This window comes from Schistocerca americana, chromosome X (genome assembly GCF_021461395.2).
Source record: "Schistocerca americana isolate TAMUIC-IGC-003095 chromosome X, iqSchAmer2.1, whole genome shotgun sequence".
Classification (NCBI taxonomy): Eukaryota; Metazoa; Arthropoda; class Insecta; order Orthoptera; family Acrididae; genus Schistocerca; species Schistocerca americana.
Genome location: NC_060130.1, coordinates 243403723 through 243424425, shown reverse-complemented (window position 1 = coordinate 243424425; position 20703 = coordinate 243403723). Strand labels below are relative to the sequence as shown.

Sequence of the window (20703 nt, the reverse complement as noted above, 5' to 3'; positions counted from 1 at the left end):
ACGGAATTCTGCAGTCATACAGATGAACTCAGCCTTTTATTTACTAGCACAGCTGCGCACTACTAAAACTACAGTTCGGTAGGTCTGGTACAATACCTAAATGACGTAGTACGACTTCTCTTTTGTTGTTAGTTTGTTTTGCACACAATCAGAACCGCATATCGTTCAGTGTTAGTCCTTTGAGTATTTTACACTGATAAGGCAAAACATTATGACCACTGCTCACCGCGACATTGGATGCCGCTTGGTAGAGCTGCGCGCACGCGATGCAGTGAAAAAAGTATGCAAGCGGAACAGATACGGACGGGAATCACCATAGCAAAAGTATGGGCTGCAAATGGGGAAATCCATTGAGATAAGCGACTTTGAGAAAGGGCAGATTATTATTACGCACAGCCCGTGAAAGCGTGTCTCGGAAACGTCGAAGCTGGTCGAATGTGGACGTGCTACTGTCGTGAGCACCTACGGAAAGGGGTAGAAGGACAGTGAAACTATCACTAGGCGCTAAATTGTTGGACGTCCACGACTCTTCACAGAACGTGGTGCTCGGAGGCTTGTTTGCTCTGGTGTTTTAAGTCCCGTGCTTCTTGACAGAGCGTAGGGGAACAATACGGGAGACCCGCACCGCCTTACTACATCTACATCTACATTTATACTCCGCAAGCCACCCAACGGTGTGTGGCGGAGGGCACTTTACGTGCCAGTGTCATTACCTCCCTTTCCGGTTCCGGTTGCGTATGGTTCGCGGGAAGAACGACTGCCGGAAAGCCTCCGTGCGCGCTCGAATCTCTCTAATTTTACATTCGTGATCTCCTCTGGAGGTATAAGTAGGGGGAAGCAATATATTCGATACCTCATCCAGAAACGCACCCTCTCGAAACCTGGACAGCAAGCTACACCGCGATGCAGAGCGCCTCTCTCGCAGAGTCTGCCACTTGAGTTTGGTAAACATCTCCGTAACGCTATCACGCTTACCAAATAACCCTGTGACGAAACGCGCCGCTCTTCTTTGGATCTTCTCTATCTCCTCCGCCAACCCGACCTGGTACGGATCCCACACTGATGAGCAATACTCAAGTATAGGTCGAATGAGTGTTTTGTAAGCCAATTCCTTTGTTGATGGACTACATTTTCTCAGGACTATCCCAATGAATCTCAACCTGGTACCCGCCTTACCAACAATTAATTTTATATGATCATTCCATTTCATATCGTTCCGCACGCATACTCCCAGATACTTTACAGAAGTAACTGCTACCAATGTTTGTTCCGCTATCATATAATCATACAATAAAGGATCCTTCTTCCTATGTATTCGCAATACGTTACATTTGTCTATGTTAAGGGTCAGTTGCCACTCCCTGCACCAAGTGCCTATACGCTGCAGGTCTTCCTGCATTTCGCTACAATTTTCTAATGCTGCAACTTCTCTGTATACTACAGCATCATCCGCGAAAAGCCGCATGGAACTTCCGACACTATGGCCTTAATAGAGGTGGTTTGCCGTTGCCTTCCTCCGACCGTAATGGGGATGAATGACGATGATGAAGACGCCACAACAACACTCAGTCATCTCGGGGCAGGTGAAAAGCCCTGACCCCGCCGGGAATCGAACCCGGGATCATGTGCGGGGGAAGCGAGAACGCTACCGCGAGACCACGACAGACGGAATTTGTTTTGTTAAGTGGGATAGATGGTTATCTGTGGCATCTCTGCCGGAAGAGCACAATGCTGGTGCGCGCACAAGTGTTTCGGAGCACACAGTTCGTCGTACATTGTTGAACATGGGAGCTCCACACAGACTCTCCCTATGTGTTCAGGTGGTGAGCTAACGACACCGTCGACCGTCGATCAATGGAAGCGTGTCGACTCTTCGGGTGAATCACATTTTTCCTACACTAGGTCGATGGTCGTCTCCACAAAAGCCGTCATCAAGGTGAACGGCGGCCCGACACGCGCAGCGCGCCACGGACGCGGGCTGGTGGGAATAGTATTATGCTATGGTAGACATTCTCCTGCGTTTTCATGGGACCTGTGGTAGTAACCGAAGACACGCTGACAGCTGCTAACCACCTGCATCCCTCCATGCTTGATGTCTTCCCCGATGACGATGTCATCTTTCAGCAGTACAATTGTCCGTGTCTCGGAGCCAGACCGTGCTACAGTGGTTTAAAGAGCATTACAGTGAACTAAAGATGATGTCTCTGCGACCAAATTCGCCTTACGTAAATCCTTTCGAACCCATCTGGGTCACTATCGGGCGCCATCACTGCGTACGATCAGCGGCCCATTATTTACGCGATGACCGGAGGTTGATTTGAACCACCGTCCTCTCGAAGGCGAGTCCAGTGTCTTAACCTCGCTCAGGTCAGGGTCGGACACGGCTTCGAAGCATTACAGATCCGCATAATGGACGATAATTGGCATTAATGCGTCGTACAGGCACTGCCAATACGCGGCAACAACAACTCAGAATAGCAACTGGAACGACAGTGTAGGATCGGCCTGTAATCAATAGTTTACGAGAAATGAACTCCCTGAACTTCATGTCCGATTAGCTCTAATCAATTATTCAAAATGAGAGTCACAGTCGCATTCTTTATTTGGTCGCCAACCGGTTTCAACCCGCGATGGGGTCATCTTCGGGGCAATTTACACTGTAAAGTTATAATATTAGTAAGTAATCATGTACGTAATCCACAAGCAATTAGTCAACGTTACATAAATAAACAGTTATTTATACCCATTTGGTCGCTCGCTGGAGTCGTCACCCTGCCTGTGCACGGTTGGTAACTATGCATGGTTGGCTCTCTGCATGAGCTTAAATAACGGCCAACAACACGTGGGCAGACGGTAACGCCCTCCACGGTGACCAACGGTAGTTACATACTTAAGCAAGAAGCACAACCCCATCGCGGGTTGAAACCGGTTGGCGACAAAATAAATAATGCGATTGTGACTGCCATTTTGAATAATTGATTATAAGTAAACCAATCGCTGTAATCTCCACGCATCTAGGTTGTCTAAAAATTTACGATTAGCTCTTTCTTAATGCGGTAGCACTACAAGGTTCACCTTCCGTGCGCCCGTAACCCTTTCGGTTGGCAAACTCGCTATTGGATACTTGACTTACTAACAGAGTGGTCAAGATTTTCCTCCACTCGAGATGATGGACGTGTGCGTGTAAGGAGACGCCGAGGCGAGCAGTGCAAACCGAATGTTGTCTAAATCGGCAGATTCAGTCATGGGTTGGGTGGCACCAGTATTAACGACTCTATGACGGTGGTTGTCTTACTGCCGTGGTGCACTTCGAGTAGATCATGATGGACCATTACGGTGGGCGCGATACTGGCCCTAAATTCCGTCTCATGAACGATAATGCCACGTCGCATGCAGAGGGAATCGCCAGGAATGTCTTGCAGAGGCTGGACATTCAAGTGATGAGTCCCTACCTCATTCACAACAGATACATATTCGGCTTGTCGCACAACAGACTCTCCAAGAACTCTCAGAAGCTCTCCGCAGTGAACGGGAATGGATACGCATACTGTCATCTCCTTAGGTTCATGCGGAGCGTGACATCTCTTTGTAAGGCTGAGCAAGGAGGGCATGCGAGATACTGGAGGTCTCGAACTCTGATTAAATCAAACTGTCCCCAACTAACTTCCGATACTGTTTAGACCAGGGCTTCCCAACCTTTTCAGCTGGTGGACGGACCCCTTCTACAGTCTAAAATCCATGGCGGACCCCTAGTCAGTCAAGAGCACAGCAACTTTAAATTTCAGAGCGAAACCCATGGGAACTGAAAGCTTCTTAATGCTAGTGCCATGTTCCCAATGACCCCCTCCCCGAAGTATCAATAGTCTTTGGAGCTTCTTGTGATTGTTCTTCCTTTGGTCGTCCACCCTCCTCCTTCATTTCAACTGGAAACGTCCCTTGTTGTGAAGGCGATGGAGAAACCGCACCCTTCGTCAATGATCCCGACTTCAGCCACGGATCCACGTCAGAAGTAATAAACTGGTCAAAAATCGACTTATGAAATAGGTAGTGCACTGACAAAGCAAGTTTAACATTTAACGATGCCTGGGGCCGCATACGTGCCAGCGAGCGCTGTGATTGGTCGACAAAGCTCGCTCCGCGCATGCGTAATAGGTTTCAGCGCATGTAGCGTAGGGTGACCAAACGTCCCGCAAAACCGGGATTGTCCCGGTTTTCATCCCTGTGTTCCGGTGTCCCGAAAATTTGTTTCGGGACCCTCAAAAGTCCCGGAATTCAGTTTTTAAATACATTTCGTGAAACTTTCTCAAATTTTTGAGATTTCGCTATATTAAAGGAAATACAACACAAGAAATTAATATATTTTAGCTTATTTGTCTAAAACCTCCATTATCCCATACTAGTAATCACAGTATCAGTATTGATACTCTCAGGCAATAATTTACTTGGAGCGGTACTTTGGCCAACAAGTAGTAAGTTGTATTATTGTAACAGAGCTATGAAACCGTCCGATTGTCGCGCCACTTACACACTCATTGTCAGAACAGTGTAGTAGTTGATGTTTTGTCAGACAAACTGCAATGGTATTTTCTCATATTAGTGGTATTATTGCTGCAGTACAAGGAATGGAATTTCATTAAGAAAGGTAGTTTTGATTACGAAGCAGAGTGTTCCGTATGTAACTGTTTTATTAGTAAAAGTCACGGTGGGCGTTCCGACATAGTTGATCACATCAGGTCAAAGAAACACATTAACAGATACAGTGCACCGAGCTTAGTAAAACTCTACAAAATTGTTTTGTGGTTCAAATGGCTTTGAGGATCATGGGACTTAACATCTGAGGTCATCAGTCCCCTAGAACCTAGAACTACTTAAGCCTAACTAACCTAAGGACATCACACACATCCATACCCGAGGCAGGATTCGAACCTGAGACCGTAGCGGTCACGCGGTTCCAGACTGGAGCGCCTAGAACCGCTCGGCCACACCGGCCGGCAATTATTTTGTGAAAGATCAGTCAAGTGAAGAGACGAAAGTTCGAGCAGCCGAGCTTACACTAGCCTACCACACGGTAAAACATCACCAAACTTATAGCTCTAGTGATTGTACTAATAAGCTTAACAGCATTATGTTTGATGATTCTTCCATTGCAAAAAAGTTTAGTTCAGCAAGAACTAAAGTGTCAGCCTTAGTGAAAGGAGTTATTGCTCCCCAGAGTGTAAAGGAAAGCCTTGAAAACATCAAAAAGTCTTCTTTCTACGGGATATCAACTGATGCCAGCAATCATAAGGCCACTAAAATATTTCCGTTTGTTCTTCAGTTTCTCGATATTAATCAGGGAATTCAGACCAAACTTTTGAAGGAGAGTTCCCTACCTAATGAAAGATATGACGAAATTTCAAGATTTTGTATGAATACTATCGAAATGTTTGATTTTGAGAAAAATAAATGTGTGGCATTTTGTGGAGACAACACCAACACAAACTTTGGTGGTTTAAAAAGACAAGGCAAATGCAACGTATTTACCAAATTAAAGGCAACATTGCATGAAAACATTGAAGGCATAGGGTGCCCTGCACATGTTTTACACAATAGCGTGCAGACATCTGCTGACAGTTTAAGCTGTGATGTTGAAACTATCGTCATGAAGGTATACCCACACTTTTACATATATACTGTTAGAACAGAGAGGCTTAAGGAGTTCTGTGATTATGTGGGAACTGAATACATGAATGTAATGTGTCACTCGAAAACTCGCTGGTTATCACTGTTCCCAGCAGTTGAAAGAGTAATCCGCCTGTTTGAACCGTTAAAAATTTTTTTCCTAAATGAAGACAAAGCCCCCAAAATATTGGTTCAGTTTTTCAGCAACCCTTTAAGCGAAGCCTACTTAGGGTTCATTCACAGTCAGCTTAGCACTTTGCAGTATGGGATAAAGGAAATTGAGGGAAGCACGAAAAGTGTAATAGAGGTGAATGATGTTTTGAAAAATACTCTGGAAACTGTTACTAAGAGGAGAGAACAGCAGTTCATTTCATTTAATGTCAAATCTGTCCTTAAAATGGCAGAAGTATCAGAAGCAGCGGAAAGGAGTTTTAGAGAAGACGTTAACAAGTTTCATGACACTTGTGTAGAATATCTCAGCAAGTGGAGCGCCTCATATTTACCCTCATCGCCGGTGTTTGATTGTATGTTACTGAAGAGAGTGCCAAAATGGGAAAGTGTTGAAGAGACAGTTTCTTATTTGAAGAGTAAAGAGATTGAAGTCGATGATTCCATTCTCTTTGATCAGTTCAGCATACTGACAAATTTTGTTGAAGAAAGTCTTTACAAGTGGAATGATGAAAAGAAAACACCATTGGAATGTCATGAGAAGTGGGTGAGCTTTTTTTAAAAGCTGTGACTGTCCTCAGCATTACTCTGAGTTGGTAATAATTGCAAGGTATTTATTTGCAATCCCAGCCCATAATGCCAATGTGGAAAGAATATTTTCGTTCATGAATATCCAGTGGAATGATGAAAGAAACAGAATGGCGGTGGACTCTCTTGAAGCAATCCTGCAGATCCTGTACAACTATAAAATGGATTGTGCCGAGTTTTATCACTGTGTCTCAAAGAACAAAGACATGATCAAGAAGGCTGGTGACAGTGAAAAATACCCTTTTCTCCAACGACAGTCAATTCCATCTACAAGTGCTCAGTAATATTAAAGCTCATGTTAATATTATTGATTAAAAGTTGAATGGCTGTAAAATTTTGTAAAATCGTAATACATTTCTTTATTACTGTATACGTTTATTAAATGTCATTAATTATACAGATAATCTTGATTATATCAATCTTTTGTATCCTCTTATTAGTTATAATAATCGGGTTAACAAAATGTATCGACAAAACATTAATATTTAAAAGTAAGAAACCTGGGTACATGTGGAATGAGGTTTCCATTATCACCCGGGTGAATGTGTCCCGGTTTTCACCGAAAATAATGTGGTCACCCTAAATTCTAGCGCAGTGAGCCGGGGCACAAACGACCCCCGAATTGTTGCTACACAGTCGATCAGAGAAGCCGCATTCTCCGGCACTAAATTGTGTATACGTTCTCACTTTTGAACCGCAAAGGCTGCTTGGGGATACGACCTGAAGTAAAAGTACACATGTTTTTCACACGGAAAAAAATTGTGATAAACTTGATTTTCACATTTTTATTCAATAATTTTACTCATTATTTTACACGATTTGGTGAAAAGTGGCCGTGGACCCCCTAGAAAGAACCGTCGATGTTGGGAAGCCCTGGTTTAGACATTTCGGTTTCTAGTGATTAAATGCTTATACAGGGTGTTACAAAAAGGTACGGCCAAACTTTCAGGAAACATTCCTCACACACAAATAAAGAAAAGATGTTATGCGGACACGTGTCCGGAAACGCTTACTTTCCATGTTAGAGCTCATTTTATTATTTCTCTTCAAATCACATTAATCATGGAATGGAAACACACAGCAAAAGAACGTACCAGCGTGACTTTAAACACTTAGTTACAGGAAATGTTCAAAATATCCTCCGTTAGCGAGGATACATGCATCCACCCTCCGCCGCATGGAATCCCTGATGCGCTGATGCAGCCCTGGAGAATGGCGTATTGTATCACAGCCGTCCACAATACGAGCACGAAGAGTATCTACATTTGGTACCGGGGTTGCGTAGGCAAGAGCTTTCAAATGCCCCCATAAATGAAAGTAAAGAGGGTTGAGGTCAGGAGAGCGTGGAGGCCATGGAATTGGTCCGCCTCTACCAATCCATCGGTCACCGAATCTGTTGTTGTGTCAATCCTCATTTCAGTGCCAACTGTTCTCTTTACGGATGAGACTTCATTCCAACGTGATCAAATTGTAAATTTTCACAGTCAACATGTGTGGGCTGACGAGAATCCGCACGCAATTGTGCAATCACGTCATCAACACAGATTTTCTGTGAACGTTTGGGCAGGCATTGTTGGTGATGTCTTGATTGGGCCCCATGTTCTTCCACCTACGCTCAATGGAGCACGTTATCATGATTTCATACGGAATACTCTACCTGTGCTGCTAGAAGATGTGCCTTTACAAGTACTACACAACATGTGGTTCATGCACGATGGAGCTCCTGCACATGTAAGTCGAAGTGTTCGTACGCTTCTCAACAACAGATTCGGTGACCGATGGATTGGTAGAGGCTGACCAATTCCGTGGTCTCCACGCTCTCCTGACCTCAACCCTCCTGACTTTCATTTATGGGGGCATTTGAAAGCTCTTGTCTACGCAACCCCGGTACCAAATGTAGGGACTCTTCGTGCTCGTATTGTAGACGGCTGTGATACAATACGCCTTTCTCCAGGGCAGAATCAGCGCATCAGGGATTCCATGCAACGGAATGTGGACGCATGTATCCTCGCTAACGGAGGACATTTTGAACATTTCCTGTAACAAAGTGCTTGAAGTCTCGCTGGTACGTTCTGTTGCTGTGTGTTCCCATTCCACGATTAATGTGATTTGAAGAGAAGTAATAAAATGAGCTCTAACATGGAAAGTAAGCGTTTCCGGACACATGTCCACATAACACATTTTCTTTCTTTGTGTGTGAGGAATGTTTCCTGACAGTTTGGCCGTACCTTTTTGTAACTCCCTGTATTCTGCACATTTAAAAACTTTTTTTTCAGCAGTATAGTTCATATTACTGGCATGCATGTAAAAATTAGAGAAGTGGAAGGGAAGAGAGAACAGAGATAAAAGTAAATAAACTGACTGGCGTTGTGCACGGTGGCCGGTGAGGGAGCAGCTCGGCGGCCTGGTGTGGGGATGCTGCTGTGGCCAGGCCCCGCATGCGCCTGCGCACCCTGCGCTTGGGCTTGCGCATGCGCGTGGGCCTGCTGCTGCTGCTGCTGCTGCTGCTTGCAGAATGGGGCCGGCAGCCTGCTAACATCACATGAGAGCCGTGCGCAACACAGTTAGTACTGCACCATGGATCCCCCCCCCCTCTCTCTCTCTCTCGTACACACCAAAGACAAAATAAATATATGTGTCCAAATTTAACCCTTTATTTGGCAACTGGTGAAAATAAAAACAAAACAAAAAATTTCAGTGCTTATATTTATTTAATATGCTTAAAGAAATACAATTCAGTCAGTTTTAGAAATTTTTGACAAAAATTATGAGAATTATGAAATCTTGCTTACAAGCAACATTGCCAACAGTAGACCGCATTTATACACATTATAGAAAAAAAGTGTTTGCCAATAACCTCAAGCAAAAGGTTTCGTGTACGTGAATAATTCAATTTATAAACACATTTATGCATTCCTGCTGTGTAATAGAACTGTTTCATATTCCCTTTTAGTTCTTCTTGCGATGGAAGTTTTGGAAACAGTTCCTCTTTGGAACGAAGCACAATACTAGATTGCATTTGGAACACATGACTGTAGAAAATCCAGATGGACAATGCTCCATATTATCAAATCGGACATCTTGTGTAACAGTCGGAGCTGTTGGCTTCCTCCTCTTCTTTTGTGGTGGTGTTATGTCTATTGAGGGCCTTCCTACTTTCCTTTTCCCTGAAAACATCAAACCATTGGCAATATCTGCCCTGAATGACTTCAGTGAGGTCTTCTTGTCCAGAGATTCTCTTCGAAATACCAGCCAGGCATTTACAACACTCAGATCTAGCATAAATCCAAACAATCTCATGTACCGACACCTAGTTTTTATTGGTACTATGCACAGCTCTATCAGCATACCAGCAAAATCAATTCCTCCCATATGCTTGTTGTACTGACGTACAATACTGAGACAGGCCACATCAATTCTTCGTTTTTCATTGCTGTCCCATCATTTTACTGCTGAGAGTGGTTGGACACCACAAAATGAGCTTGCAAGTGTCACGATTTTATTGTTTTGAATATCCGCCGTAAGCATATGTAATATACTAATGGCACATGTCCCAACTATGGGCAATGTTGCTCACAGTCAACATAAAAGTTTTATACTATTTACGCAATTCAAAACAATATCTGATTGAAATATTTCTGCTGTAAACTCACCTCTGGGAATTTCTTGAAGAAACTCTGCTAAGATTACTGCCAATTTATTGAAATCCACTCTTTCAGAACCAAAATAAGACACCCCTGTTGCTCACACGAGGAGATCTCTGTAACACCACTGCACAAACTGCCATCTCGTGTGGAAAACCTTGAACTATTACAACAACTGGCATTCGCAGTTTGTAAAGGTACGTTGCCTGGAGGCAACAATGCCAGTAAAAGGCACTGGGAAGTGTTTGTTGTCCCATAAGGCCAACGTAAATTTGATGTTGCATGAGAGCAACACTGCCAAATAAAGGGTTAAAAAAAAGCTTACTTACGACTACAGTCGAGTCGCTGTAAGAAGCATTTGATTGTGTGAACCATGACATTATGATAGAGAAATTACAATTCTATGGTATAAATGGAACAGCATATGAGTGGTTTAAGTCACACCTACAGAACAGGAAGCAAAAAGTCTCATTATATGCATCAAGTGATTCAAAGGAGTTTGCCACTTCATCTAACTGGGGTGAAATTACATTAGGTGTTCCACAAGGTTCGATAATGGGTCCCCTCCTGTTCTTGATATACGTGAATGACCTCCCTTCTTATGTGAAACAAGATGATGAACTGACACTGTTTGCTGATGATACAAGCATAATTATTAATACAGTAAAAGAAAGTCCGATAGAAAATCATACAAATAAGATCTTTGGAAAAGTTATTAATTGGTTTTCTGCGAATGGGCTTGCTCTGAACTTTGAAAAAACACAGTACATCCAATTTTCTGCTGCAAAAAGTATAATTCCTTCAATAAACATAACACTCCAAAAGAAGTCAGTAGCCAGGGTAGAGCATACTAAGTTTTTGGGAGTACATATAGATGAGAATCTTAATTGGAAAAATCATGTTTTGGATCTCCTAAAGTGACTAGGTTCAGCAACTTTTGCGCTCAGAATAATTGCCAATTTTGAGGATGTAGAAATTAGTAAGCTAACATACTTTGCATACTTCCACTCTCTGATGTCATACGGAATAATATTCTGGGGCAACTCAACACTTAGGCAAAAGGTATTCACTGCTCAAAAGAAAGTAGTTAGAATAATGTGTGGGGTTCATAGTCGCACATCTTGTAGGCATCTGTTTAAAAAATTAGGAATTCTTACAACTGTTTCACAGTACATTTACTCAGTAATGAATTTTTTTCTCAACAACATAGACCAGTTTAAAATCAACAGCGACATTCGTGATTACAATACCAGAAGAAAGAAAGACCTACACTATCCCTTACTTAACCTATCTTTGGCACAGAAAGGGGTAAAATATGCTTCTATAAAACTTTCTGATAGATTACCAGATGAAATAAAATGTCTAACAGTTTCAAAAACAAATTGAAATCATACCTCCTTGACAACACCTTCTACACCTCTCTCTCTCTAACGTAAGATGTGTGCGAAATCTTACGGAACTTAACTGCTAAGGTCATCAGTCCCTAAGCTTACACACTACTTAACCTAAATTATCTTAAGGACAAACACACACACCCATGCCCGAGTGAGGACTCGAACCTCCGCCGGGACCAGCGGCACAGTCCATGACTGCAGCGCCCTAGACCGCTCAGCTAATCCCGCGTATTTGTTGTATAGATGAATTCTTGAATATGAGTAAATAAATCTGGAGATATAATATATGCATTTTGTGCCATTTAAGGGAATGGGATAGATAATAGAAATATTTAGGTATAACACTTTAATGTAAACAAAAGAAAAAAAAACTTGTTTCCTGTGCGCATTTCTTGTCCATTTGACACGTTCCACATCATAACGGTTTTTCCGTGCTATTGATCAATGGAACACGTAACTAACTAACTAGCTGCCTGACACATGCAGAGGGCTGGGCGCAGTAGCTCAGCGCGCCTGCTGCAAACAGTCACGCTACGTGATTTTGTAAACGTCTCTGTAGCAATGCCTCAGTGTTGCCGGAGCTCTATAGACGGCTACTGTTTTCGTCTGGAACTAATCCCGCGTATTTGTTGTATAGATGAATTCTTGAATATGAGTAAATAAATCTGGAGATATAATATATGCATTTTGTGCCATTTAAGGGAATGGGATAGATAATAGAAATATTTAGGTATAACACTTTAATGTAAACAAAAGAAAAAAAAACTTGTTTCCTGTGCGCATTTCTTGTCCATTTGACACGTTCCACATCATAACGGTTTTTCCGTGCTATTGATCAATGGAACACGTAACTAACTAACTAGCTGCCTGACACATGCAGAGGGCTGGGCGCAGTAGCTCAGCGCGCCTGCTGCAAACAGTCACGCTACGTGATTTTGTAAACGTCTCTGTAGCAATGCCTCAGTGTTGCCGGAGCTCTATAGACGGCTACTGTTTTCGTCTGGAACCGTTGGAACTTCGTAGTTGAAAGCTGGCACAGCGTTGCCAACTGTCAGGGAGCTACTTAACGCCGACTCAACTACAGAGCTGTGCTCGAATTATTCGGAGAGTTGACATCACAACTCGGAAAATCTCGGCCTTTGTTCGCAACTACTGTTATTACTATCTCCATGGTGTGGACATTATATTAATTATTCCATTAATTTATTACGCATTTTAATCATAAAAATAACCACGAAACACGTACTGTAGTATCTTATGGAGTTCAGCTAATATGTAAAAACAGCCTTCAATAAACAAATAATCACAGTCACGATTTTGTCTTGTCTTACATTTTTAGCTTGTCCTGCTATCTAGTGACGTCTGTTGGTATTTTCTTCACAACCGGTTCAAATGGTTCAAATGGTTCAAATGGCTCTGAGCACTATGGGACTTAACTACTGAGGTCATCAGTCCCCTAGAACTTAGAACTACTTAAACGTAACTAACCTAAGGACATCACACACATCCATGCCCGAGGCAGGATTCGAACCTGCGACCGTAGCAGTCACGCGGTTCCAAACTGACGCGCTTAGAACCGCACGGCCACACCGGCCGGGACTTCACAACAGGTCTGGCCACTGTTATTTATTCTCTCGACCTCAGTTACGATCAGTTTAATAAGATTTACTTCATTTACTGTTCATTCGATTCCCAACTAATTTCTTTCATTGTTTCATCTGAATGTGACCATCTTGTTTTAAAGCTGATTACAAACTAGTAACTTTTTTACTAATGTGTGAACAGGAATCGAAATGTTCATTTGCAACTGACTTGGTAAATTATTATAGCCTCCAATAACCAAGTAAAACATTCTATTTGATTTAATAATATTTTTGAATGACAATACTTTCGCCCTTGACTATTACCTTGACACAAAAAGCACCATAAATGTTTATATAGCGTATCCATAAATACCGTATGAGAACTCTTATTGTAAATTAGTTCAAATACAACAGGAGTTTGCACGATGGTAGGATTTATTCCAATTTTCACCTGCGTTGCAAGAAACTCTCAAAAGCTTGTTCTCGTGACAATTTTTTAGATTCTGGTGATAGTTTGCTCGCGCGCCGCTCTAATCAAACGTCAAGTAATTGTTCGAGAAGCACTAGGTCCTGCATCGAATAGGGCTGTTGATCAAATATCGATATATCAATATTTCCTACAAAAATATCGACATATTTTGGCATTACATTTTCTCCGATATATCGATACGTCGGTATAAAATGGCCGATATTATTATTATATATTATATTTTTTGGCAATTTTCGGTAAATATTTGAAACTGTACTTTTGAAATTGTGGTAGAACGTAATTTTACTTTCACTGTGTGAGGGAGTTCAAAATGGTTCAAATGGCTCTGAGCACTATGGGACTTAACATCTGAGGTCATCAGTCCCCTAGAACTTAGAACTACTTAAACCTAACTAACCTAAGGACATCACACACATCCATGCCCGAGGCAGGATTCGAACCTGCGACCGTAGCGGTCGCGCGGTTCCAGACTGAAGCGCCTAGAACCGCTCGGCCACACCGGCCGGCTGTGAGGGAGTCTCACTACTTTTTGCGCTTTCATCACGTACAGCGTTTCTCTTTGACTGTGTGAAGCAAGTATAGGTGGCACAAAAGAAAAAGTCCGATTGCACTGGTGGGCGGCTGTGTGAATGGAATAACAAGATTTCCAGTGTGAAGGAATAGCACACCAGCTGCGTTAAAAAACAATTTTTAACGCAACTAATGTGCTATTTCTTCACATCCGCATTCTTCAAAAACAGTTGCTGAAAATGATGAACAGATATCTAAATGACAAGATTGGCCTTTGCGGCGGGCGAGGGGAAATGTTGACGTAATCGGCGCTCGGCGCTTTCTTTAGGGCACAAAGAGTACGGAAAACACATGCAGAGAGATGAGGATGTGTAAGGCATTCCCAGAGAAACTTCTATAGCGTAGTCGAAACAACCTTGGTAACATGCGGGCAGGTCCATATAAAGAACACATTAGAAAATGCACTACATCACTTCGAAACAATGTGTTGCACGAATAATGCCAAATACATTTTTAAGGCTCACTATGCGAGCAAGTGTCTCAAATAGTACCATTACAATATCGGAAACTTATAGCGCACATTATAGGCAACTTCGCCATTTTCTCTTAGCCAGTTTCCTAGAAACGAACCACAATTAATACAGATTCACCACTGTCTGAAAACTAAGATTATTTCATGTATACTCACCTATAAATTAAACATTGTGTTGTTAATTATCTTGTAACAGTAATTCTCTTCGCCACGCACACAAAAATTTACATGAAAACTAGAACAAATCGAAGGATGTCTTCAGACGTTCTGTTTCTGAACGCACAAGAAGCACGTAATTCACGGCAGCCTCACTAAATGTCCGTTACTGCAATATGTACGAATTTTTTAGCAGTGGTACAAATGAAGATTCGATACAATACAGGCAACTCCCTAACCTGTACTGTTAATACAAGTCATTTCATAGCGCATGTGTAAAAGCCAGTACCTTATTTTATGCGAAAAGTTCTTGCATAAGTAGCGCTTATGTGGTTCATTTCCTTATAACACGTTATACACACAAGACAGTGTGAGCGTAGTATAAGAACAGTTTGAAAGGAAGCATCAGAGGCATGTGTGGTGCAGAGCAGGTACGCTGCTTTAATTACACGAGGGAGAGGAGGGGTATTTTTAGTTCCAGAGCTGTATCTTACCAAGTCCACAGGCGGGAATCACAGCTGAAGCTTGTTTGTGGACTTTTCACCGTGTTCCTCTACCGAAGCAGCCAGTAACAACGACCGTGTTACTAAAAATAACGACAAATAACGACATGTCCGTATACAGGCCAAATGGGAACCAAAAAGTCTTTCACTTCCGTACTTGATTTTAATCCTGTAACTTTATAACACGGCGCGAAATCAAATTTGCATTACACGATGCAGATCTCGTGACTCCTAAAAACATGAAAAAATTTCAGTTGTGCCATCATCATTTTCGTTGAACGCATTTCTTTTAATCGGTCATTGAATGACAAGAGCTAAAATAGAGACGCTAGAAAAATATACAATACTGTGTTTATAAACACTGAAAACACCACTGTATTCCGTATATAGCGTGGTAGTAGAAAGGAGCTTACCGTACCTCTCTATTCTAAGAGGTGAAAGTTCCTTTTCTGTGTTGGTTTCGTAGCATTGAAGTCATCACTACCAAATTTGTTATCAGATTTGTAATCAACCGACGGCGAATTTGCACCAGTCTCAAGGAAAAGACCCCTTCAAGTTTTAGTCAGCATACTGCCGCCAGTAAGATAATAAGCTGTGCATTGTTCAACATGGCTTTCTCTAGACGTAAGGAAAAATATATTACCTCGTCAAATGTATCCAAGTTAATCGTCTCATGTATGAAACATATCGCACTGTGGTAGATGGCCTGAAACCGACATCAGTGGCAAATAATCCTCGAATATACGGGCGCGGATCAGGGTTCGGTTTTGGGAGTTGGGTCACAGTTTGTTAGTGTCTCTGTCTCCCCCTCTCAAATATAATTTGCACTCATCCCGACAGATGTGTACGGGCTTAATAAACTACCACTAAATGTATTAAATGTTTAATATAGTATAATAATAAACTGCACAATTACCATAAATATATATAATATTTGATGTAATAATAGTAAAATGATTGCAGCAATTTGTTTACATAAGGGAATAGTACGTTGCTTTAACATAACGTCCAAGAACCGACGTTCAGAAAAATATAGACTTTGAAAAGCAGACTTCCAAGAATTTGACAAGTACATGTGCCATACAATTAATTTAAGAACTGTAATAGCAACAGACTATCACAGCTTTGGTAACGCTATAATTTACACAATATAATATCGATATGTGCAGTCACAATTTTCAGTGTTCACTAATTACTGCAGTTGTGAACAACGGTCTATAAATTAAGCCTGTACGAGCGTACAAACGTGAGAAATGTTTATCTCAGACAATTCCTCCTACATTTGGGAGTAGGTTTTTTTGTCTTTCTGTTTCGGTCTTACGTTACTCAGTATCCTTTGGCTTTCCATTTCTAGCTTTCTAGCTTTGGAAACATTTTAGAGGCTTACTTTCCATGCTACTTTATTCTCTGAAAGTTAATTGTGAAATATGGAAATTTATTGATTGGCGACTCCATAGAGTGCTGTGTGCACAACGACCATATACGTGAAATTAGAAGGAAGGTCAGCGTTATTGTGATCGTTACATAGCTTTGGTTACTGATGATAACTTGACACCGGGGCCTATGAGTAATTTGTACACTACCGCACTGAATATGATCACTATGTGATTGAAAATCGATTTTGCTGTCAATAAACCAGCAAAATTACGGCCAACGCTGACCTTCCTTCTAAAATGGAAATTGATTTACAAGGTGTATTCAAAAAGTAAAGGGAATTTTGTAATTTCGCTTGTTGTTTTAGTCCGCTTCGCGCGCTTTGTTCGTTCTTGTGTTGGCAAACAGGTCTGAAAGTTTCTGTACTTCTGTACAATGTTAACCATATTGGATATTTAGTCTGTTGTCAGCTGTCAAAAATGTTACATACGTAGTAGAGGTGATTATTTCAAAAATGGTTCAAATGGCTCTGAGCACTATGGGACTTAACATCTATGGTCATCAGTCCCCTAGAACTTAGAACTACTTAAACCTAACTAACCTAAGGACAGCACACAACACCCAGCCATCACGAGGCAGAGAAAATCCCTGACCCCGCCGGGAATCGAACCCGGGAACCCGGGCGTGGGAAGCGAGAACGCTACCGCACGACCACGAGATGCGGGCAGGTGATTATTTATTTTGTGTAAAAATTGATCAGTGAATTTGTATTAATTTTTGTTGTAAGAACGGAATAAAGTGCAACAAAGCTTTAGAAATATTAAATACTGGTTTTGGTGAGTCTGCCACGGGTTTACGAGAAGAGAGCCGTGAAGACGTTGAAACTGACGAGTGCCCCGGACGCCCCAACGCATCATAAACCGATGAAACCGTGGAAAAAGTGGAACAAATAACTACGAATGATCGCCGAATTACGAGTGGATAAGTCGCTGATGATGTTGACAACTTAAATTACTCACGCAATGAAATTTTTTCTGATTTTTTGGATACGAAACGTGGGATAGCGTAATTGTCGAATTTCGAAAAAAAGGTGTTGAATGAATATTGCTCTGGAATTGCTAGATGAAGTCAACAACGACACTGACTGCTGATACCATTCATAACAGGTGATGAAACATGTTTTTGCGTATATGACGTCAACATTAAGGATCAGTTGTCCCAGTGGAAGCATTCTGGATCACCGAGGCCGAAAAAAACTGATTAAGTGCGACCACATGTGAAGGTTATGCTCGCTATATTCTTGGATTTTAGTGGCACAGCGCATCACGAGTTTTTACCACAGTACTGCAGTGATGCTCCAGCCTCCGTACTCGAAAGACATGGCCCATGCAACCTTTTTCTGTTTCCAAAAATAAATACATTCTTAAAGGACCGTCATTTTACAAATGTAGATGAGATTAAAAGTCGCATCGCTATGAGAGCCAATAACTGGCCTAAAGATCGAATTCCGGAAGTATTTCGGAATGCTTTCATAGAAGTTTATAATATCTAATGGGGAGCTACTCTGAAAGGGGTAACAATGATGTAGTCGAATAAATAAAATTCTTTCCAAAAAACAAAAATCCTCTTTATTTGTTAAACACATGTCGTATGTAATAACATTCACGCGTCTGTAAAAAAAAAATAATAAAAAGTAAACTATGGGCAGTAATGACCCGACGGAACCCCCCTCCCCATCGCCCCCCCCCCCAATCCCTTTTGAATTTGCAGATGTGATTATATGTCTTGAAATAGCAGTTAGAAGAGAGATCTTGGGTACTATTATCACAATGCTTGCACTATGTACGTACTGCAGTTTATTTGCCTACGGTTCAAATCTAACAAATACTTCCTCCAGATGCGGTTATCTTCTACCAAGGTGCGAGCTTAAGAGAAGAACGAAGGTCTTACTGGTGGCAAACGCCACCTTTATTTATATATGCATTTCTCTGCCGAACCAACGAGTATACACTACCTATCTAAAGCATCCGGACACCCATATTTGATGTGGAATTCACCACTAGTTTCACAGAGGAAGACTGCAGTGTAGCTCCTTCTCTAGATTGTCGCACAGATGGCAAAATTGTAGATATCGAAATAGACGACAGAGGGATAGAGAAACAATTGAAATCGCTCAAAAGAGGAAAGGCCGCTATACCTGATGGGATACCAGTTCGATTTTACACATAGTATGCGAAGGAACTTGCCCCTCTTCTTGCAGCGGTGTACCGTAGGTAGCATAGCGCTCCAAAAGATTGGAAAGGGCACAGGTTAATCCCGTTTTCAAATAGGGAAGTGGAACAGATGTGCAGAACTATAGACCTATATCTCTAACGTCGATCAGTTGTAGAATTTTGGAACGCGTATTATGTTCGATTATAATGACTTTTCTGGAGACTAGAAATCTACTCTGTAGGAATTAGCATGGGTTTCGAAAAAGACGATCGTGTGAAACCCAGCTCGCGCTATTCGTCCACGAGACTCAGGTTACCATAGACACGGGTTCCCAGGTAGATGCCGTGTTTCTTGACTTCCGCAACGCGTTCGATACCGTTCCCCACAGTCGTTTAATGAACAAAGTAAGAGCATATGGACTATCAGACCAATTGTGTGATTGGATTGAAGAGTTCCTAGATAACAGAACGCAGCATGTCATTCTCAATGGAGAGAAGTCTTCCGAAGTAAGAGTGATTTCAGGTGTGCCGCAGGGGAGCGTCATAGGACCGTTGCTATTCACAATATACATAAATGACCTTGTGGATAACATCGGAAGTTCACTGAGGCTCTTTTCCGATGATGCTGTGGTATATCGAGAGGTTGTAACAATGGAAAATTGTGATGAAATGCAGGAGGATCTGCAGCGAATTGACGCATGGTGCAGGGAATGGCAATTGAATCTCAATGTAGACAAGTGTAATGTGCTGCGGATACATAGAAAGAAAGATCCTTTATCATTTAGCTACAATATAGCAGGTCAGCAACTGGAAGCAGTTAATTCCATAAATTATCTGAGAGTAGGCATTAGGAGTGATTTAAAATTGAATGATCATATCAAGTTGATCGTCGGTAAAGCAGATGCCAGACTGAGATTCATTGAAAGAATCCTAAAGACATGCAATCCGAAAACAAAGGAATTAGGCTACAGTACACTTGTTCGCCCACTGCTTGAATATTGCTCACCAGTGTGGGATCCGTACCAGATAGGGTTGATAGAAGAGATAGAGAAGATCCAACGGAGAGCAGCGCGCTTCGTTACAGGATCATTTAGTAATCGCGAAAGCGTTACGGATATGATAGATAAACTCCAGTGGAAGACTCTGCAGGAGAGACGCTCAGTAGCTCGGTACGGGCTTTTGTTGAAGTTTCGAGAACATACCTTCACCGAGGAGTCAAGCAGTACATTGCTCCCTCCTACGTATATCTCGCGAAGAGACCATGAGGATAAAATCAGAGAGATTAGAGCACACACAGAGGCATACCGACAATCCTTCTTTCCATGAACAATACGAGACTGGAATAGAAAGGAGAACCGATAGAGCTACTCAAGGTACCCTCCGCCACACACCGTCAGGTGGCTTGCGCAGTATGGAGTATGGATGTAGAAGTAGATGTACGATAGACGGATCCGACAGTATAAAAAGAGGTGGGGAGTGTTGTGTTGTCAGTAGAGAAGCAGTAACAGCTGAATGGGTCGGCGAGGAGAGCTCAGTGACTTCGAACGTGGACTACTCACTGCATGTGCCCTGGGTAACAAATCCATCAGGAGTATTTCAACCCTTCTAAAGTTGCCCGTGTCGGCTGAGAAACAACCAGAACTAAACCGAGACCAGGCAGACCCCATGTAGTGACGGACGGGCACCGTCGATCCTTGCGGAGCGCGGTTGTAAAATAACCGCATGAAATCTGCGGAAGGAATCACTCGTCAGTTCCGATAGGCTACCAGCAGTCCAGCTGGCACAATGACTGTGCATAGGCAATTAGAGAGAATGGGGTACAATGGTCGAGCCAGTACTGAGCGACGCTTGAGGCGGTGTAAATAGCGATGCCACTGGCAGTGAATG

The 20703-nt window shown here is 42.2% G+C and overlaps 1 protein-coding gene across 1 annotated transcript in view; it reads right to left on the bottom strand.

The window, feature by feature from the left end:
• LOC124554821 (protein sickie) overlaps nucleotides 1-20703 on the bottom strand; it is a 1236186-nt gene that overhangs the window by 241899 nt on the left and 973584 nt on the right. The window contains exon 5 of the mRNA XM_047128484.1: nucleotides 8780-8946. Coding sequence (XP_046984440.1) covers nucleotides 8780-8946 — 167 coding nt within the window. The remainder of the gene's footprint in view (nucleotides 1-8779; nucleotides 8947-20703) is intronic.